Source organism: Gnatocerus cornutus, chromosome 1 (genome assembly GCF_029298725.1).
Source record: "Gnatocerus cornutus isolate USDA-ARS CGAHR chromosome 1, icGnaCorn1.1, whole genome shotgun sequence".
In the NCBI taxonomy this organism is placed as follows: Eukaryota; Metazoa; Arthropoda; class Insecta; order Coleoptera; family Tenebrionidae; genus Gnatocerus; species Gnatocerus cornutus.
The window spans coordinates 24,279,926-24,301,332 of record NC_142233.1 but is presented as its reverse complement, the minus strand read 5'-3'; the positions used below and the strand labels follow the sequence as shown (position 1 = coordinate 24,301,332).

General features: G+C 33.0%; 5 protein-coding genes across 6 annotated transcripts in view; 4 read left to right on the top strand and 1 right to left on the bottom strand.

Annotated features, from left to right (window-relative positions):
- The first annotated feature begins 39 nt into the window (after positions 1-39).
- On the top strand, positions 40-1,098 carry LOC148180897 (dihydrofolate reductase-like). Its single transcript, XM_088032901.1, has 4 exons — positions 40-272; positions 412-697; positions 746-855; positions 913-1,098. Exons 1-4 carry the CDS (start codon positions 190-192, stop codon positions 1,004-1,006), a joined length of 573 nt encoding a protein of 190 aa, XP_087889027.1. The 5' UTR covers positions 40-189; the 3' UTR covers positions 1,007-1,098.
- Pdk (pyruvate dehydrogenase kinase) lies at positions 1,091-14,735 on the bottom strand. The gene is made up of 6 exons (XM_088032883.1): positions 14,449-14,735; positions 3,262-3,654; positions 2,184-2,369; positions 1,956-2,131; positions 1,680-1,904; positions 1,091-1,630 (listed from the first exon to the last, which is right to left on the bottom strand). Exons 1-6 carry the CDS (start codon positions 14,549-14,551, stop codon positions 1,448-1,450), a joined length of 1,266 nt encoding a protein of 421 aa, XP_087889009.1. The 5' UTR covers positions 14,552-14,735; the 3' UTR covers positions 1,091-1,447.
- A 184-nt stretch (positions 14,736-14,919) lies between these two features.
- Positions 14,920-16,723, top strand: LOC148180895 (carnosine N-methyltransferase unmet). The gene is made up of 3 exons (XM_088032894.1): positions 14,920-15,168; positions 15,350-15,946; positions 15,994-16,723. Exons 1-3 carry the CDS (start codon positions 15,092-15,094, stop codon positions 16,445-16,447), a joined length of 1,128 nt encoding a protein of 375 aa, XP_087889020.1. The 5' UTR covers positions 14,920-15,091; the 3' UTR covers positions 16,448-16,723.
- Positions 16,724-18,562: 1,839 nt separating this feature from the next.
- On the top strand, positions 18,563-19,114 carry LOC148180894 (translation machinery-associated protein 7 homolog). The gene is made up of 2 exons (XM_088043222.1): positions 18,563-18,684; positions 18,809-19,114. The coding sequence occupies exon 2, from the start codon at positions 18,810-18,812 to the stop codon at positions 19,002-19,004; it is 195 nt and encodes a 64-aa protein (XP_087899348.1). The 5' UTR covers positions 18,563-18,684; position 18,809; the 3' UTR covers positions 19,005-19,114.
- A 583-nt stretch (positions 19,115-19,697) lies between these two features.
- atos (atos homolog atossa) overlaps positions 19,698-21,407 on the top strand; it is a 35,062-nt gene continuing 33,352 nt past the window's right edge. For both annotated transcript variants that reach the window (XM_088031584.1, XM_088031594.1), the window contains exon 1: positions 19,698-19,909. The gene's annotated coding sequence lies outside the window, so the exon portion shown is untranslated. The remainder of the gene's footprint in view (positions 19,910-21,407) is intronic.

Sequence of the window (21,407 nt, the reverse complement as noted above, 5' to 3'; positions counted from 1 at the left end):
TCTGATTGTTATGCAACCAATAATACAGAAAAGATCTTTTGACTTGCGCGTCTTCAGCATTTTCAAATTTAACAGCTGACTATCTAATAACGTTTTTTACTCTTTTACTGGCCTTGTACACTTTTCGCACCAGTTGTTATTGTTAAAACGCACTCGATAAGATTATTACTGTATTCAAACCCACTTAGAATGGTTGTAAAATTCCATTTAATAGCGGCAGCATGTGAAAACATGGGCATCGGTAAAAACAAAGATTTACCTTGGCGGTTGAAGTGAGTAAATTCTTCCAAAAACCACTAAAAACTTATAGATAAAATGCGTGACAATATACAGTCTGTTTCGAAATTATTCGACTATTTATCTTGTAAATCGTTCTGCCACGTTGCCAAACTTTATAACGTATATTTTCAGGTCTGAGATGGCATTTTTCACACGCATGACTACCGAAACTACTGATAAAAATAAAAAGAATGTGGTTTTAATGGGGAGAACCACATGGGACTGCATTCCACCAAAATTTAAACCATTGTCTAATCGTATCAATTTTATTATGTCTCGTTCTGATGTAAACTTGAATGGTTATAGTGACTGCTATAGCTTTAAAAGTTTACAAGAAGTGGTAGATAGACTGGAAGGCGATACATTTCGGGACCAATATGAAAGTGTGTGGGTTATTGGCGGAAGTTACATTTATGAGGTTATTTTTGCATATTTATTGCTTTATTCTTAAAAATAACACTTGTAGGAAGCTATGAAATCTAAGTATTTCCATCGATTGTATCTAACAAAGATTTTGAAGCACTTTGACTGTGATACTTTTTTTCCAAAAATTAGTGATAGACTTGTTGAAGTCAGGTAAAGTTTATGCATAACTGTAGGCATGGTTTTAAGTATTAATTTATCTCCTTACAGTGATCCAAAAGTTCCAGAAGGGATTCAGGAGGAAAAAGGAATACAGTTTGTCTACAATGTCTATGAGAATCCCGATTTCAATTCAGTTCAGTGAAGTTGCTGGTTACTAACAATAAATTTTCATATTTTTGATAATACATAATTACCGAATGTTTCTTATCTTTTAAATAAAATGCGATTTAGAAAGTAATAGTTTTATTCAACCAACAGCACTTTATTAAAGCAATCATTTTTCATAATAAAATAAAGTAAAACAAATTGTCCATATTTAAATATTATATACATTTTTACAAACTTAATAAAATTTAAAATCCTATTTACATGATATTTAGTGACCTACTAGGTCTATAAATTTACCACTTTTGGTTATTTTCTCCATTACATGGAAATTCTAAAACATCACATTCATGCATCATGCTTTTCAAGCATACGAATTTGGCAACATCTACCATAGTTCACAGTCTAATTGCAACAAATCACACTTAATACACAAGTTAATCAATCATAAAATTAACTAAAAAAATTACTCCTCTAGCTATATAGCCCCCGTCATGGATTCCTGTGGAAGCTGGTGCTTCTTATACTGGGTGGAAATCGTCCTTTGGGTGACATTAGCAGCTTGATTTGACCAGTCGCCAGTTTGGACCATCGTCCTGTAGAATTTCGAGGCGGTTTTGTTAAAGATAGGAAGCAATTCGTTCGCTTCATTCGACAGAGCCTAGAAATAAAAATCATGTAAAACTGCGCCAACAGCAGTTAAATTTCACCTTTAGGTAAATGACTGCGTCGGTGCCGTGCCCTTCGCACGACATCAAAACAAGATCTCCATGGAAGTATCGCGCATATAACCTTGAGATGGGTAAACCATAGCCGTACCCAGCTAATGGTACCGTGTGGGCATCGGATTTACTGGGTTGTGGCGCAGTGGAATACATGTATTTGAATAAGTGATCCATGGTGGATCGTGGAATGCCGCCGCCTCTGTCAGACATCTATAACCATTGTTATTAGATTCGTAGTTAACACAGTCTGATTGGAAGTACCTTTAGAGATATGTCTTCCTTTCCCTTCGCTATGGTCACAGTAAGTGGAGGGTACTTATCAGCAGATCCATGGTACTCCATAACCGCCCTCATGGCGTTTTTGAACAGTTCGAACAACATGTGATATAAATGAGAGGGCACGTAGACGATCTTTATGCGGCCTTCTTCTTGTAGTTCTGGAATTTTTTTAATAACTCGCTTAGTTTTAGGGTGGTTATGTTGGCTTACCGTTGTGTTGAGCTTCATTAATGATTAAGTCAGGCGATGCTAAATAATATTGATCACATAGGAACCGTGCGTTTTCGTAAGCGTCTTTAATAACGCTAATTATATCACAATGAGGATCAATACATCCGATATATTTGCTTTGGTTGGGTCCTGGAGCGTTTTCTAACTGCCCCCCAAACAAGAGAGCTGAAATCAAAGAGTTTAGATTGTGTTTACAGAGAGGGGTTGACCAAAACTGCTATTTTCTATGTGTTATCGTAAAAGTTTCAATATAATGATTTTCAGCAATAAAATCAGTCAATCATGGTTTATTAATAGCCCAAATGCCATAATAGCCGTCAATATTGTGTAAAGTTTATATTTTTTTATCAATATATTATGGTTACGTATCTTATTATACGTATTTCTCCTATTTCATCTTAGGTCAAGGTGATTTCGAAATAATAATCAAAAATTATATTCACCAAAGCAAGTGATAAATTAAATAAAACAACAACTTTACCGCCAGAAAGGAAAAGCAGAAAATTACCAAAAATGCTCTAATTGAAAAAAAAAAAACACCAAGTACCTAAAATTAGTAAAACCATGCTGGTCCTAAGAAATTAATCAAAACCTTAAAACAGAGGATTTGGACAGAAACTTGCGTGAACCTTTGCAATTAAAAAAATTCGTCAGTTCGGATCTTCAAAAATTTAAAAAAGGTATCAAGGTCGTGTCCCGCATTTCAAGGAACATCCCATGCAAAATTCATATTTATTTCAACTCATTTCCTTCAATGTCAGATCCTACCGGTACTTATATCGGAACATCTCAAGGTGTTAACTTCAACCTTCAGTGAAATGACTAGAAGGAACAGAAATGTTACCCTCTCATGATCAGTGGCGTACCTACAGAGATTCCGCGGATTCCACGGAACCAGAGCCTGTTTTTTTGAAAGTCAAAATACATTACTTTAAAGGGGGTAGTTAAAATAACTCCGAATTAAGAATTTCAAAATTAAACATCTAAAATGGTCATTTTAGAGCCTTTCAATAAATCGAGTTGGTCAACCGCCTCATTCACAAAACTCACCACTTACTGTGTTGGTTGATTAGCATTCTGATTGATATCCGCGACATATAAAATCTATCAAGAAAATACTGAATACTGTGTTCTGTTTGATAATCAACATCGTGGGATTCCTTCAGCTCCAAAACTCCTTGCGCCATGGTTTCCACAACATCAGCATGTCGATTACGAATTTTGACTAAACTATCACAGAAAATATTAAGATTCTTGGAACTGATTTCCCTTTTTTCAAACTCGATGATCTCTTCGAAGCTTCTAATGTACCAATCATTGACAGCAACCACCGATGGCATTCGGAGAAGATTTTCAGGCAGAAGAGCAATTTCTTTCATTATGTTTGCCAATCGGACCGGCAGTTCTTTCCTGAGGAAGATGAATGACTTCTGTTCTGACGCATTTAAGCCTGTAAATAAATAAAAATTTAATAAAGTAATCGTCTACGTGCTGATAATAGACATGGTATCGTGCAAGTCGTAATCAAAACGTAACTAGACCTGTTTAATGTCATATTGTGACCTTTTCAATTTAGAAAAATATATCTGAGTCATTTTCAATTATCTTTATTTATTTTTATTAATCGCAGATGAACGAGACATGAAGCACGTAATTTGCATATGTAATTATTTAATATGGTTCGTGGTTTTAGACACCTGCTGAAAATACTTTGGCATGGTGCCGCAATCTGTAAATTGTGCTGGCCAAAAACACGTGTAGCAAGGAGAAACGGGGACCTCTCAATAAAGGACTTTTATCAACTGAAGATCAGTTCATATTTTGAAACTTTGGACTTGGCCTTGGCAAAACTTAGAGTTTAGTTTGAAGGTTTGTTGTTTGACCGGGGTCATTAAAAGTTCATTAGCCTCAGGTTGAGAATGGATACAAAATTGCAGTCTAGCTGTTTCCAAGAGACCAATCAATTTGTGCGAATTTTTGTAGCTGCAGAAAATATAATCAGATAAAAATCGAATTATGAAAAGCAAAGTACATACAATACAAACATGCGATATCTGATGATTTGGTGTGAAGATTGATAGAGAAGATAAAAGTATTGGTCTGATATAACTGAAATGACTCAATCTTGAAAACTCACGTGTAGCACAACAAAATAAAAAATTGATGATTTCTTAGATTACAGGATGTAGTTCGAAAAAATATTTAGTATCCATTGAAGCTTCTTGTCCCATTTGCGGTGCTTGTCAAAGCAATCCAAAATGCCATTTAAACGCCCTAGCTATTCAGAAAGAATCTCTCGTGAGTTATTGACATTTAATTTCATCGACGTAACATGCAGACAAAATGCTCCAATACATTCGTAAATATCGATCCTCCTGAACAAACCTTGCCATCATAAGAAACATATTTATAAGTGTCTTAATTATATTTATAAACCAATCTCTCACGCAATAAAAAGTGACTTTTGATACCACCAACAGAAATACCTGTTCTTTGTAAATTATGACACAAAAAAAAGTGCGACGAACTATTGCGTGTATCCACAGAATTCTAATACACTTATAGGAAAATGATTTTCAGACGTTGTGTGGACATAGTAAATTAAGCTGCAACTCATTACTCAATATTTGTCATTTTGTTTACCGTTTTTGATATCGCTAACTCCACAAATGACATGACGATAAGTTTAAGTCATAATTGCATTAATTTCATGCACGATTCACACTCATGGTAACAGCCAGTATCCACGACTCCTAGACCTGACACCCGTTAATACTAATTTGTACATATTTACAAACAAAACATAGCACTTATTTATCGGCACTAATTTCAGTTATCAGTGGTAAAGCAGATGCATTTTGACTAATAAAGTTTATATACCATAGAGCTGCAAATAATTCTACAAAATACGGAGTGCCAGGTCAGTGGTCAAGTCAAAACCAACGCAATCAACTGTAAAATTGGATGTCATTCCTCATGAGCGTTTACCAATAATATGGTAGTACGAAAACGCGGTTGTCCGTTGGATAACCATGAAAAACAAAATTATCAAGTCAGGTGAATCATTAATGGACCGGTAATGTTATGTTTATCAGTTTATCAGGCAGTGTTCACGCAAATTAGCTGTAGCATCCCATACGATAAAACGATTAATAACTTCATCAGTTCTGGAATGTTTGTCTATAATTCCAATATTTTTGTCATTTCCAGAATACGCCATTAACCCTTTAACTGTTGTAAACGTACGTTTTGCCATTTTTCTCAGAAAATACAAATGATAAGAATTTGAAATTTTCGGGACAAAAGTAAGCGGATAAAACAAATCGAATAAATAGATTCACACTTACGTGACACTTCCGGTTATTAAACTATAGACTATAGGCTATAGACTATCCTATATTTTATTGTATTTTATTATTAATTCTTCATGCAAATTAAAGATCATTTTCTATATACCGTGCTATACCTAAATTGTATCATTTCTGAAATATCACGATTTTTCAAAAAAACAAAAAATAAAATTTACTTTAGAAAAAAAAAAAATCCACAAACATTTTTGAGATTTTTTTTCTATTAGACCACCAAATTTGTTTATAAAAGATGTACACAAAATTGAATTGTCACCATTCCAAAGCATGTTAAAAAAATTGGAAACAAAAGAGTAAAAACCCTTTTTTTCCGTATTTTTTTGTAGGAAATAAGTGTCCAATACATAAAAATTATGCAAAATTTCATTGTACGCTTGTTTGTATCGTGCTTACTTTCCAATTAACGTGGCGATTTTGAAATAGATTATAGGGTTTCGTAAAGAAAATTTCACTTCTGTTGTGCAATTTTTTTTACAATTTAAGAATAGCACATTATACATATACACAAAGTCACCCTTAATTTGGATGTAAAATCTGAAAATGTAATAATATATGGGGTGTTCCATTTTAAATAAGCAAGTTGACTACTACTTCCGGCATAACCGGAAGTGTCACGAATTTGTGAATATTGTTTGTCATTCGGTTTGTTTTATTCGCTTATTTTTGTTCCCAAAACTTCAAATTCTCATCTTTTGTACTTTATGAAAAAAATGACAAAACGTATACAGGTGTCCCAGAACTCGCGCCCCAGAGAAAAAGGGCTTATGGAGGCAACAATTCTAAACCAAAATTTCGAAATTATAATTTTTTAACTCAAAAAATAACCGAGATAAGACAAAAAAACTGTAGCCAATCCTGAACCTAAACAGAATTTGAAAACTCTATGGACACATACTATCATCCATTGGTCAGATGAACATTAGACTCTCGTTGCCTAGGAAATTAAGATTGACTTTTACTCCACTTCTCGAATAAGCTTTCGGGATTGGTTGTTAATTTTTTATCAGTTCTTGAATACTATTAAACTTAGTCAATTTTTGTTTGGAAATTTACCATCTGTATTGCTGTCGGCACCCTCCCTTGCTCTATGGGGCGCGAGTTCTGGGACACCTGTATACAGGGTCCGGCAACATTTGTGTCCACTCCTAAAATCGTCTTTAATTTTAAAAATAAAATTTTGAAAATTTGCATACGCTCATAGTTGACAAAGCTTTAGAAGCTGACGCAAAAATTTGTTTTTATCACGGTTTGTTTGGCGTCGCGACGCTTAAGAAGTATAATTTTTAGTCATTTTTGAGTTTTTGCGGAAATATTCGCGAATTAAATTTTTTTTAACATAACTGTAACACAAATATTTGAGTTTTTATTTTAAATCTAATGCAAATTGCGTTTAAAACTTGCGAAAACATGCTGTTTTATCAAGTATAGTTTTCCAAATTATGACGACGCAGTGGCAAACTACGTTTACACCAAAATTTCACAAGTCACTTCATTCTACTGTATGAAGGTCAATTTTGATTAACTTGGGCATGTTGCACTTTTTAGACATTAGAAATCGTTAATTAACATCGACAAAGCGACAATTTCACCAAGTAAAACTTTTGTCACAATCTAAAGCGAACCAAAAGATATATGTCATTTGTGACACAAGATGTTGACAGATGGGTGTAAACGTAGTTCTCAATTTTGACGTAATGAAATTGGAAACTAAACTTGATAAAACAGCATTTTTTTCTCAAATTTTGAAGACAATTTGCATTGAAACTAAAATGACAACTGAGATATTTTTAACACATTTATATTGAAAAAAAATTAAATTAGAGGCTGATAATTAACTAAAAATTACATTTTTAAGACGTCGCGACGGCAAAACTATCAGTGATAAAAAATAATTTTTTGCGTCAGCTTCTAGAGCTTTGTCAACTGTGAGCGTATGCAAATTTTCAAAATTTTATCTTTAAAATTAAAAACGAGTTTGGGGGTGGACACAAGTGTTGCCGAGCCCTGTATATGTTTATAACAGTTAAAGGGTTAACAAACAAATCCCTGCCGTCATTTCATTCTAACGAGCCCATTTAATTTTAGAACCTCCCCTGTATTCATCGACGCGCTACTTTCGGCCAACTTTGAAATAAATGTCTATTTAATTTTCAGAATCTTTTTTTCGGCTCGTACTTTGCCCAGCATCAAATTAGGATCCTAAATATTTGGCTAGAGCTTTCCAAAAAAATTGGAGTGTTGACGCACTACGTACCACGTTGGGGTTATTTATAAATGTCGCGATGAGTTTGATTGAATTGACGTCCATAGATTTCCATTCATGTTTGCATTACAGTACGTCGAAACGAAAAAAGTGATGCAAGATATTACTAATTTCCATGTTTTTTACTGCTGGAAACGTTTCAAAAATGCCACCGTTAATTCGGAAAAAGGAAATTGCATGTTAAGTTTCATTAAAACAATATAACAACAGTGACGACGCGCCACGTGTTGTGCAGTTTCGTATCACTTGACACATTTTCCGCTTGTAAAACATGATTGGCTTGCCACCACCATTAGTGACAGTAACATTGATACTCTTATAAGGAATTAAGGAAGGATTCTAGATTTCCAGAAGGTTCTTCGACATGTGATCTTCGGATTAACCTTGCTTCGAATTTTCTACCACAAATCACATGATGACTGGTGAATAACACCGATAAACTTTATCCTCGAGCCCGCAAAATCAACAGAATGACAACATAACAATGAGAGGCCAAAGTCCAGCATATGACGGGATCTCCTCAGTCGTTGTATTTATTTTTGTTGCATTAGCTTAGGTGTTTGTTCAAAGTCCAATCTCATTTGTTGCCTTGCTCAATGTTGAATGTTGTCTGTCTCCGAGGCCCCTGATTTTTAATGAGGATGACTGGAGGAGTTTTATGCAAATTTAATTACGTTCAGACAAAATTGATCACGTGGAGACGATAAATTTATCACTTTTAGGGCATTATTTCAATACTTTGTTTTTCGATATATTGAGACAGCTGAGCGTCATGGAAAGTTCTCCATCTTTTCTCGGAATGTTATAGTTTTATGATTATGATTGTTCTGATGACGGATGTTTCTGTTTTGATGTTCTAAATCATCACGTATGCATTGTATAACCATTGATGTTTTGACGATTTTTAATCAGCTGTTTTCTAAATCCGGTAATTAAATTATGGCGAGAAAAACAATTTGCATCACATTAAAAACTTGAATTTATTTTAATCACCACAAATGACTAATTTTTAAGCTAATCGACACAAAACAACCTACACAAATTCAACTACACATGACGATTTTAATTTTTATTTTAAACGATATTTAAAAAGAAATTAATTGGGAAATACCAAGTTAATGTGCCCTCAGTGATCAAAAACTTCGTCACACTTAGATCAACGGAAGACGTAAATCTAAATAAACAAAACTTGAATGTCAAAGATCAAGCTTTGTGTCCAGTAATCGCACACCTCATTTAAATGCGGGAAAACAACCAAAGTACAAAAGGAAAATGAAAAGAAAAAATACAGTGAACAGCAGCAACAAAATTTTATTATTTTCCTATTAAACCAAACATAAAACTTTAAATTTGAGCCAATTTTGTGTCGTTTCTTTAAACTTTCTTTTATTCAAATAATAAATCGATAGTACAGAACAGGGCAAGTACTAAAAAAAACTAAGTGGCATAGTATGGGATGCGCAAATTAGAAGAATACAGAAATAAGAAAATAGGTAGCAAAAAATATGGAGTGAACAAAAAACCTACAAGCACGAAGCTGCATGTTCTTTAAAAGCTCGCCCCCCTCTTTTTATTTCTGTTCTGACGCAAATAGTTCCAATAACTCTTTAGCACTTGATCATAAAAATTACAATCAATGAAACGATTTAGAAAGTGATTTAAAGTAAACAAACACTTTCAATGTCAAAACATTTTTGTTGAAATCTGAGTTATCGCTTCATTGTTCCTTTATTCTATAGTCCTGCTTATTCAAAAGTGTCATTTATTTCAGACTATGAGAAAAACAACTTTGAAATGACCTGACATCAATTTTACATTTTTAAGTCATATCAATGCTCAACTAATTTTGTAAAATTGCTACATACCTACACAATCAAACTACTTTTTTTCTTATAATCTGTAATTTTAAGTAGTCGCGCTAGCAAACATGATTATTTTCGTAATACTTTTATCGCTTTATACAGCCATTACGAAGTAGTAGACAAAGAGCCGTATCATAATATTTGTTTTACAATTTTTCCTCAAGTCCATATTTGCACATCAAATTACAAAGAGCAATTTCTTAGAAATATGACACACATAGGCATACAACTGTAGCAAACAATGAAAATCTTTAAAATACTAAACTAATCTATTAAAAATAGTAACTTCTATTTATTCTACAGTGTTTACATTTTTAATACATAAATGTTAATGTTTTCATGTCACAAACATCTGCTTCATTGACGTCTGCATAATAGCGCTTTAATGTGATTGGTTCTCATCGACACACATCAAAGAGTAACCAATCAAAACGTGGAAAAACAAATACTTCAATACTTTTAATTATACAATGCCGTAGATAAATAGATAGAAAAAACAACATCAAAGGTTAAGAGAGATAAGAAAATGGGATTCTGGAAATACGTACTACTGATTTCAAACAAAGTATGTTCGTACATACATGTATTGTTCTGTCGTATTTCTGTGTGAACAATATACCGACAGATAATTTGTTTTCATTATCGAAGAATAACAACATATAAAACACTTTTGTGAGGTGACGTATTTAATAACTTTTATTACTCACAATAAAAATATATAATAATAAACAACAGATAAACTAATTTCGTTTTGCGGCCTGAAATGTTTGAGAACTGCTGATTCAAAAAAAGTTATTTGCCAAAAAACTCAAACAATTTATTTTATATTTTTAGCACCGTAAAATTAGATCATGATGATGTAAGTAAAGGTTTATAATAAATTGAATTCTATTTAATTTCACAGCGGATTTAATTGTCATTTATAACTAAGCTGGATTAACAATATCTTTCGGTATACCTACGTAATTTGGTAACAACCGGTAAGCAATTTCCGCTTCAGGCATGTCGAAGAACTACGCAATTCCAAAATAATGTAAATATAACAAGGTTAGATCATAAAGTGTAGCCAAAAACTCTGCAAAACTGAAATAAAAAAATAAATAAATTACATTTCTGTATGGTTGTTAGTTGAAAGCTCACTTTTAAGGATTAAAAGCTTGAGTAAATACACGGCACTTTCACTTGAAGGTAAAATTAGCTTGATACAATAGAAAAGTGGGTCGAAATTGTTGGCACACCTTACTAAAATGCAGTTGCAGTAGGTATGCAGCTTATAAATGTTAAACTTCCTTCCAGAAAATTAAATACGTAAATATTATGTTGACTGAATGAATTTGAAAACAGACTGTTTGAAATGCTAATACACCAGATTTAAAGTTTCTACGTTATATTATGGCTTGAAGCGTTTGTGTATAATTAGAAAACATCTCTTTAAACACATATGCCTACCGTCTTTACCACTAATGAATCATTTTCTACGAATTCATAAATCGTATACAAATACAGACTGTCCGGAAAGTGGCGCACCACCTTGAAAGGGGGTAGATAATTGGGAGTGATCCCCAGAGTACCAAAAATGTTAAAAAAATCCACACTTTCTGTTTTCGCAGTAAGGCCAAAATAAAATTAGAAAAATCGCAACATTAGTGAACTGTTCCCCCGAACATTTAAATTTCTAGAATTCAAAGTCATAGTAACGTTGATGTTGTATTATTGTTGGCGTTCGTCAGGTCGGCCCATGATCGAGTAATGCAACTATGATTTTTATTTTGCTCAGGCAAAAGGGACCCGACAGTTTAACAACTTGAGATAATCATATGTAGGGGTGAGGGGGGCATAGTGGGAAACTTAACAATCAATTAGCCACACATCTTAAAATAATAGAAATTATCAAATTTTTTTTACTAAATATCATAGACTAATGTATTGCAGATGATTTTTGTTGTACTTTTTTTGATTACAATAAAAAACTTACGACATGTGAGCATTATTTTGAAAAATGAGATTTGCCCCGCTTTGCCCCGCACATAGGGGTAAAGTGAGATATCCTATGGGGAAATCAAATTTTTGAACAACTGTATACCTACTTAGAAAAAGTAGCATTTTAAAATTACTTAGGCATCAATGCATATTACACATAAATGAGCAGGTTCATCATATTTAGCCACTACATTTGTATGCCTAGATTTGAAAAAAACTTGCTCCCTAACTTCGCGAATTTTTTAACGAAACACTAAATTTCACATTTTGTTTTATAAAACATATAGGTTTTCACACTTTGTTTTATAAAACACACATGGTTAACTGTCAACTGACAACCAATCAAAACACGCTATTCGACTTTTTTCACGGCGTTTGATTTGAGCAGCAGGAGTGTTGCCCCGCTATGCCCCCTCACCCCTACATGTCTTTCAACTTTTCAAAAAAAATGATAAATAACATGACAACATTGTAATCGATACACAGCTAAGGTGTGAAAACAACAAACCGTATTTATAGAGATAAGAAATATACATAATATGTTATTACATTAATAATACTTACAAATGAAATCCGGCACTAAAATCTTTTTAAGTTTGTTTTAAACTGTTTCAAAATTTCCCCAAAAAATAGAGTAGATATTAAAAAAGCAGTTCTATAGAAAATGGGTTTTATACTCAACTTCCCTAATATTGTAACGCAAAATGAACAGCTAAAAATAAGTTACATGACGTTTTTCTTCTTTTAGTTAGAACTACGTAGATGAAAATAGGATGAAAAGAAGTTAACTTAAGGGTGAAAATTAAAATTAATCTGTTTGTAATCAACGAATTACAAATCCATTTTTTTTTGCGTCATCAGGTAACCAATCGCGTTTCTGGATATTTAAAAATAAGTGACAGGTTTATTGTTGTTATATCAGAAAGACATAAATTACCTGTTATTGCATTAAAACTGACTAAAATACAAGGTTACTGCAATTTACAGTTTTTTAATAACAATGAACATCTAGATGATGTGAATTATGTTTTTATCCCAGAAATTATTACTATGGATTTAGTTTTCCTTTAATCGGAAGACTAATAGGTAAATAAATCACATCTTGATACCACATGAGAAGAGAATGCCAAATGTTGATGGTTAATGTACGCCCTGTCAATTAAAACTTCACCTATTTTACATTTGTAGTTAGCATCAAGAGCATGGAAAGTGATTTGCTTGAAATTTACCTATTACTTGGTCTCCATTTAAAAGTACATATGGAGTATTCCATACCAAATCGACCACATTTGACCTTGACCTTTTTTGATTTGGCTGAAAGTTTTTTATCTTTTTCTACTCTATAAAAAAACCTTCTCAGAATTTTTACAATTTTTTGTTCCTAACCCAAAAAAAACTTGATTTTTTTCAAAAAATGGCTTTTATATTTTTAAACAGCTATAACTTTTTAAGAAAGTAATTTATTGGGACGTTTTTTTTCTTCAATATGTTTTTTTTGAAATGTACTTTTCAGAAAAAAATACAACAAAAATTTAAGCTGATAAATTTAATAAAATTTTCGCCTTTTTTGAGATAAAACGTTATTTTCTCGAAGTTCGCCATTTTTCATTTTTTATTTTATTTTCTCAAAAAAAACTTGTGGGCCAATTTTTTATTTTTATTTTTTGTACTTAATTGAAAAATAAAAAAAAATAAAAAATTAGTTGGTCTATTAATCAGAAAAAAGTAAATTTAGATTTATATTCACCATAATTTGTTCCTAGTTATATTTACTTAAATAAATCTGTTGGATATTACTAACTGTAGAGCGCTAAAACTTTCTAAAGAAGGCAAAAATGAACTAAGTTCTATCTAGCTGTATGTTATGTGCGGCAATTTTGGAACAGCCTGTATGCAAATTCACTGAAGCTGAATTTTATTTTGGACAAAACTTTACGAAACTAATTGCAACCAGAGTTATTTGGTACATATTAAGTATTGTATGTAGTGAAGCTATGTCATTCATACACATTAATTCCGAATTAAACTTAAGCTAAGATAAAAGTTATGTTTGCGATAATTTTCATCTGTTAATTTTTTGGGATGTCGATACAGATTTCGAAAATTATCTATCATTGCATGTTCAAACAAATTGTTTCGGGTTAACAAGTTTATTATTGATGATATGAATAGAAATATATAATTTACGATTTCAAATACATAACAAAACCTTGAACTTTATTTTTCTAGAAATACGTAAACGCAATAGTTTTTTTAATTATTTTGTTCCATTTTGCGTATTTATTATAATAGTCTTTCAAAAAAAAGGACTACAGATGGGCGTACCCTTTCAAAGGACAAGGACATTCAAAGGACTACACCCTGACAACGTCTATCTTTTAATTCAGAAATAATTGAATTAACTTCTCGTTGGGACTAAAAAGGGTAACAGGTGCAAGTCGACTAATGTTTTTCATTAGTACCCCCATTTACAAGCAAAAGATAAAGCCAAAGACCCCTCCGAACGTTGACCTATTTCTCTTCACGGCAATTTAAATTTATAGAATATGCTGAATATGCGAGATCGTAAAAACAATTTATAAAAAAAAACTGATAAAAAAAGGGTATCTTCATTTTTTTACCTTTCCCTAGGACAATAAATTGATTTTTCATCGTCGACATCCACCTTAATAAAACAAGTGACGATCAACCTAACCTTACACTACCCGACTTTCCGTGTTTATAAATAGGGAGGTCAATCAAAATAGAGCTGCCGTATAATCTAGACTTACCAAAATCTATGAACTTCTTTATAGATAAGGGCGAAGGGTTGAACTGTGAGTAAAAATCGAGCATTTTAGCAATGCTCTGAAATGTTTTCGGGGTTATCTTCATGGTCGTTTTGTGCAGACTCGTGCAGTAATCACAATTGTCTCCACTTCACATACACGCGCCTTAATTCACAACAAAACTGAAATGACCTTGCCGGTACCGTAATTTATATAGAGTTCGCGAACAGCAAAGATGTAATCCCCATTTTTTAATTTGATTTTCCCGAATGTAGTTACCGCCATCTCTCGGTGAAAAGACGTATCTTAAAAACAAACAGTTTTATCGCATTTCAGAGATTTTAATTACTCATCATAAAATAAAGACGGAAAAATGAAGCAACTGGTCATCTGAATTGATTTTCGATGACGAAAGTAAGTGGGTTTATTTATTTTTGAAATTTGTTTTCTGGCGCGTCGATAAGGTAGTAACCTAGAAACGCGGAAACAACGCTCATTCATTCGCTCATTGCAAACATGGCTGCTTGGGGTTCACTTAGGTTAGGATAGGGCACCGCAAGTAGAAATTACTTCAAAAAATCCGTGTAATGTGATATTAGTGATAGTGAATATTAAATTGGATATAACATAAAGTGCTCGTATAAAAATGCATCAAGAAATCAACGGTGCAAAAGAAGAGAAAGCTTATTTTCTGTCGGTCCTTTCTACTTTTGAAAGCTATAGGTAAGACAAAGAAATTCGTCTCATAAGTCTCTTGTTTATTTAAGATAAAAGTTGTGATCAGACCGTCAAGTAAATAGTTAACCCGAGAATAACACGCGCCTACGCAACGGTAACGTCATCGTATTTATTAATAATAATTGTTATTCCAACCAACACAAGGTCTCATTCGAATTTGTTGCAGAGAACAATCGTTGTTGCGAATTGAACATAAACAAAAATGTCTTGCTACACTCCCTTCATATCACAAAAAGTGGCTCTCGAAATACCAGGAAGACCTAGAAACGTTCAAGGAATGCATCGAAAAAAATTCTAAATTTATCCCCATCGTACTACAACATGCCCACACAATTTTTGATAATGTATACAGCAACGACGGATCGTCCCATTCCGAAATTAAAGTTGGTACTCTGTCAGAAGGGTTGGATAAAGTCCAGTCAGTTTTCAAACAACTGATGCGCGATTGGAGCGCCATGGGGGCTGCAGAGCGGAACCAATGCTACCAACCAATTATTGATGAAATTATCACTCAGTTCCCTGAAGATAAATTTGATAGAAGTTATATAAACGTGTTGGTGCCAGGAGCGGGCTTGGGACGTCTCGCCTTTGAAATTGCAACAAGAGGCTTTGCCTGTCAGGGCAACGAATTCAACTTATTTATGCTAATTGTCTCGTATTATGTTCTCAACCATTGTAAGAATGTTGATGAGTATACTATATACCCCTGGATCCATCAGTATTGTAATAATTTAACTGCCGAGCACCAAATGACAAGCGTAAAGTAAGTATCCTTCAAGAGGACCCCAGATTTTAATAATGTTTATTCAGATTTCCAGACGTCAAGCCGATGCCCACACCTGACAGCAAATTTTCTATGACAGCAGGCGACTTTCTGGAAGTGTACACGGATCATGATGTATGGCATTGTGTCGCAACATGTTTTTTCATTGATTGCGCCCCCAATGTTGTTCAATTTATTGAAACAATTTATCATATTCTCAAACCTGGAGGGGTTTGGATTAATTTGGGACCTTTGCTGTACCACTACTCCGACGTTAAGAACGAGAAAAGCGTGGAACCAAGTTTCGAAGTAGTCTGTGAAGTTATAAAAAATATAGGTTTTGATATGGAAAAGTGTAAAACTGGCATAAAAACTAAATATTGCCAGAATCCCAAGTCTATGCTTCAGTATGAATATGATAGCGTCTATTTCGTTTGTAGGAAACCCGTCGAAATTACTAACGGTAATGGAGTAATGGATAGCAGAGGTGAACTGTTCTAGATGTGACTGAATAAAGTACAATGTTGATATCTGGATTACATCTATAATGTTACAGATGGTTTTAAGACTTGTTTAATTGAATTGTTATCAACATGAACATTCAAGATCTGAGATAAAATTGTAAGATTCTTTTACCTTTTAATTAACAAGTTCATTAAGTACAAAAATGTCCTTCAAATTGTATTATTCTTTTCTTGATTAGTTTAATTTTTTTATGCAAATATAATTTAGTTCAAATATGTGTTATTTCACATCTAATAAATGTTATTTGACTTCTTTTAATGTTTCTCTACAAATTGAATCATCCATTTCGATTCACAAATTGTCCAAAAAACTGATGACGTGACTATCTAATTTTTTTTCGAAAAAATTCTAGGAAATCTTTAATGAACAACAAAAAAACGAATCTCTTACTTTTTGCTTCTCAACTTAATGTATGTTGTGTTGTAACATTTCAAGTTTTGATATAGATTACAGTATTTTTTATGTTGATTTTTAATTAGATTGACATTGTGATATTATCACAAAGTCATAAACTGTTTTCGAATGTTTGAATTTACCACTTCTAAAAAAAACCTTTGGAGAATAGTGTATTACATAACGAGCTTGGGAATTATTCTACTACTTCTGACGACGAAAAATACTGAAACCTGAAGCTAAAGACGACCACGAGTACTGAGAAATGGTTTTCTATGAGTTATTTTCTTTATTTAGAAAAAAATCTTCATTTTTGGTTTAATGGAACATGAGAAATGTTTTGACTAATTAATAACAAAATCAAAGGCATTTCCAGATCAAAAAACTTAATATATTTAGCAAAATATTAAACCAGCTAAGTAAATATAATTTAAAGAAACTGAAATTTTCTACTTTTGTTCATCTTTAATTACGGTCACTAGAGATTTAAAAATGTCAGTCTTCTCCTTTAGAACTTTTAATTTGTTTTTGTAATAATCTTTATTAATTGCAAGTTTTCTCGCATGAATAGCTTTTATCATTTTTAGAAACTCTTCGTTTCTCAGAAATCCCGCTAATTCTTTAACTACATGTTCAGTAAGTAACCTTTGTCTGTTTTTCTCCTCTTCACTTGATTATTTTAACATCCGAGCACTTCTCCAATTTTTGTATTTCTTTAAGTTTTGAAGAATCTTGGCTGTATTCAACTGGTCGTGGTCTATTCGTGATGGGAGACTTTATGAGATTCCAAACCTTCGCCTCAAACTTCGACAATGTTTCCGTTGTGGACTTCCATTTCATTTTTGTCTTCAATTAGTTCGAATGTCCTGCCAAGACCAAAGAGACAAAATAAGACAATTTGTATCAACTTGCGTTTTTACGTACTTTTCTCCATTTCTCTCAACTTTTGTGGGCACCCGGAATGGCGTTCAAAATGTCGGCTATTTTTCTCCACTTTTTTGTGCATTTTTTCTGGATAATTTCAATTCAAAATTCAAAATCAATTCAAGCATATCGCGACCTGAAAACTCTAAGACTCAAACTAAAATTTGTATTAAATTGGTCAGTGTTCACGTTATCAATGATACATAATATCTCTTTAAATTATTATTAGTTTAGGAAAATTAGGTTTTAATTTCTAACAAATTATTAAAGTTTTGAAACTTGGCTTGGCAGAAACAATCCTTGAGGCATCAGGAATTAACTAAAAAAAAGTTCTCACACCTAACGTGGGAGCTTCATCCCTTAAAATTAGGGTAAACACCCCCAAGAACTGTTTTCCTCTTTTAACTTCTAAACCATTCACTTTAGAGGAAATATAAAAGTAACAAAAAATGTTGACAATTAAATTTTCTACAAAAATTGTCTTCTCATTTTTTTGCGTACAGCGAATGTAAATTGTCCAAATGGGATTACAAAATCTGTTCCAAGAACTATCACCAGAAGAGTTTAAATAAAAGTAAAGAAAGTTATTTTATACTCACATATTGGGGTACCATTTTTAATATGCCCTTTTTTGCAAACTTCACAATTTCAATTGATTTCGATTCCAACAGCAGCAGATTATTTCAAATCCAAAGGGTTTTCGTTCGAAATCTTCTATCTTCTCCTGCAACCTGTCGTGTGCCGAGTTTTGTAATGTGCGCAGACATCTGGGGATTTTCAATTTTCTGTGCTTGCAGTTGCCTAGTGATTTTAGAAACATTCATTTTATATCTGTCACGTTTTTCATCAAAACATTAAAATCCACTTATTTTCTTCATCTATAATTAAATTCTCAGGTAAGCTGCATTTTAGACTCATCTGTAGTTTAGAAAAGCGCAGTAATGCGTCTGCGTTCATGAAACACTTGTTTGAGGTTAGATTTCAACAACACTGAAATTGACAATTTTTTTTAATTTAAAGCATGTCAAGTCGCGAAGGAGGCAAAAAGAAGCCACTCAAACAACCCAAAAAGGAATCTAAAGAAATGGACGAATCTGATGTTGCCCATAAACAGAAATTGAAAGAGCAACAAAAAGCTTTGCAAGAGGCTAAAGCTAAAGCTTCACAAAAGGGACCTTTAGTTGGTGGTGGCATTAAAAAATCAGGGAAGAAGTGATATCCTGAAATTGGGATACTTTCTCACTGTTCATTTTTGATTTTATAAACCTTAATTTTTGTAATATACACATAATGTAAAGCAACAAATAAATCGTTTCGTTTCCATTATCTGCTTAATAGAAATCAAACGTATTTTTTTATTATACAGTGAGGTCCAAAAGCAATCAGACCTTATTTTCTTTGAAATGTAGTGGTGTAAATCGGTATTTCAAACGAGGTAGGCATAATGATCATTACAGTAGGCTTAACAATAACACGATCAAAACAAATGAAAAATTTACAATATTTTCTTCTGGGAGTTGTAATTACTCTCAGGAGTCATTAGTGTGGCGATGGCATGATTTCCTTTTTTCTTTTGAATGTATTATCACCTTTAATTTCAGATGACGTTCAATTAATAGTTTTGAACCTGTTCTACAATGAGAAAAAAACAAGGTATCAGTTACTTTTGGTCGTCCCTGTAAGTGATGAAGCGAATGACAGATTAAACTTAATTAGAAAATTAGAAAACGATAATTAATATCTTGAATGCAGAAACGTGGGCGTTTTAATATAGCCCACCAAGGTATGAGCTGTTTTCTTGTAATCTTGCGTTATATTACGCAAAGAAACGAATCATTAATCTCGCTTAAAAAATTGATGAAGTTTGAAATTGGCGCTTTTGCGCACACGTTGTTTCCCCCACCCTGCTTTTGGCCAAGGCTAACTTGACAAACAGCTGACTAGTTACAGGAGAACCTGCGAGCTGTCAACATACGGCGAGAAGTAGGCTCTGCTAGTGCATTGTCTCAGAAACTTACAAAAAAAACTCAAAATGTGTACTAAAAGACTAAAAAACTTCGACTACAGTGTGGTTATATAGCACATGAGTAAAGTGTGAAGAAATTCGGGTGCAACACAAAGGTAATTAACAAATATTTTCTAATTTTTGTTAGTTGCATGAGATTGGGTGCCATTTTGTCTGGGATTTATAAATAAATATGCAAGTTTAATGCCCTTTTGGTTTTGAGACGAGTCCGTTTACAGTTCCCGTTACAGTGGACGACACTGATTTGCATGTTACTGTGTCCTAATTAAGGCATATGTTGAGTACTGTTAAACCGTTACGTTGTTACATTTTTATCGGCCACTGTTACACTTCAGAATTCACAATTAAGCACATATGGCATGGACTGTAAATTGCGCAACTGTCATAATTAAAGAAAATTTAATCTCCAATCTAGTGAAAGTTATTTATTTTTATATAATTTTATGCGAGTTAATTTAACACAATGTAATAATCATTCGAATCGTTCTTTGTTTCATAAAAGACTTTCGATTAGCTTTGTTATTTCATTTGTGACCACTCTCTAGTTGGTCATTCGAAAAAACCAGTGGCGTGTCGAAAATTGCTGTCGAGGGGGGTAATCGATAAGAACTGATAACATACCTGACACCGCCTTTACTCAACTTTTTTCAACACTTTAGGAATCACCCTTAAAATTAGATAGTGATTCATTGAATTTACTGGATTATGATCATATTTTATAGAAAACGGTGAGAAATTTTCCGTGAAATCAATAGAACAAATTAACATGGAAGTCGTCGATTTCAAAGGTTTCAACAAGCTAATTTGTTGCAAGAAAGAACCATGTTGCTGCTAAATTATTTATGAAGTTTCAAACTAGCACAAGTGTAGGTGTGCCTGATAAATTGATAATTGACGTTTTTCCATATATGAAAAAAGTGGGGAAGATAATCTGTTTAACACTTGATCACAAAACTTTTATGATGTCTTGTCACAATTGATAATGAAGCGAAACATTAGGTAGATGCGATAAGATTAATGTCGGAAGTTGTCAATCTTTTTCGACATGGGCGAGGAAAATGGAAAGAGGCTTGACTGCATTATGAAATTTACATTGTTTTACAAAAAGTAACGATTCCCGTTGCCAAGGCTGTAAAAGAAAGTAATTCCCTTTACGTAACGGTGTATTATTGTTATAAAATTACAGTGTATTGTCGTCCATCTGCACATTTTCTCTTATCCCGTGTATTTAAGAGCGGAAATGAAAATAATAATGGCTGTGTATGAGCACAATTTGTCCGTCGAATGTTATTTGATGCAATTTAATAAATCGTGTCTCATTTAGATCTACATTTCTATGTATTTGACCTTGTGACCAGTCTGTTCAAAGCTTACTATGGTTCGAGCTTCTTTTTTCTTCTACATACGGGGATTTTCTGCGATTGGTCTATGATGGCAATTATGACTCATTACTGTATGTTAAGGCAGTGACTGTGATAGCAGAGGGTCCAGATTTGAGTCTTGTGGCACACCAGACTTCAAGACATTAATTAGATTTTTATATTTCATTTTTATACTACAAATAAAGAAAAATATTCGGGTTTTTCGCTTTTT

Coding starts and splice junctions, on each gene's coding strand:
- LOC148180897 (XM_088032901.1), top strand. CDS start 190: ATGGTTGTAAAATTCCATTTAATAGCGGCAGCATGTGAAAACATGGGC. Junction 273..411: donor GATTTACCTTGGCGGTTGAA/GTGAGTAAATTC, acceptor GTATATTTTCAG/GTCTGAGATGGCATTTTTCA. Junction 856..912: donor GATAGACTTGTTGAAGTCAG/GTAAAGTTTATG, acceptor ATCTCCTTACAG/TGATCCAAAAGTTCCAGAAG.
- Pdk (XM_088032883.1), bottom strand. CDS start 14,551: ATGAAGATAACCCCGAAAACATTTCAGAGCATTGCTAAAATGCTCGAT. Junction 2,370..3,261: donor AATGCTAATCAACCAACACA/GTAAGTGGTGAG, acceptor CTTTGATTTCAG/CTCTCTTGTTTGGGGGGCAG. Junction 1,905..1,955: donor AGGAAGACATATCTCTAAAG/GTACTTCCAATC, acceptor CAATGGTTATAG/ATGTCTGACAGAGGCGGCGG.
- LOC148180895 (XM_088032894.1), top strand. CDS start 15,092: ATGCATCAAGAAATCAACGGTGCAAAAGAAGAGAAAGCTTATTTTCTG. Junction 15,169..15,349: donor TCTACTTTTGAAAGCTATAG/GTAAGACAAAGA, acceptor AATTTGTTGCAG/AGAACAATCGTTGTTGCGAA. Junction 15,947..15,993: donor CACCAAATGACAAGCGTAAA/GTAAGTATCCTT, acceptor ATGTTTATTCAG/ATTTCCAGACGTCAAGCCGA.
- LOC148180894 (XM_088043222.1), top strand. CDS start 18,810: ATGTCAAGTCGCGAAGGAGGCAAAAAGAAGCCACTCAAACAACCCAAA.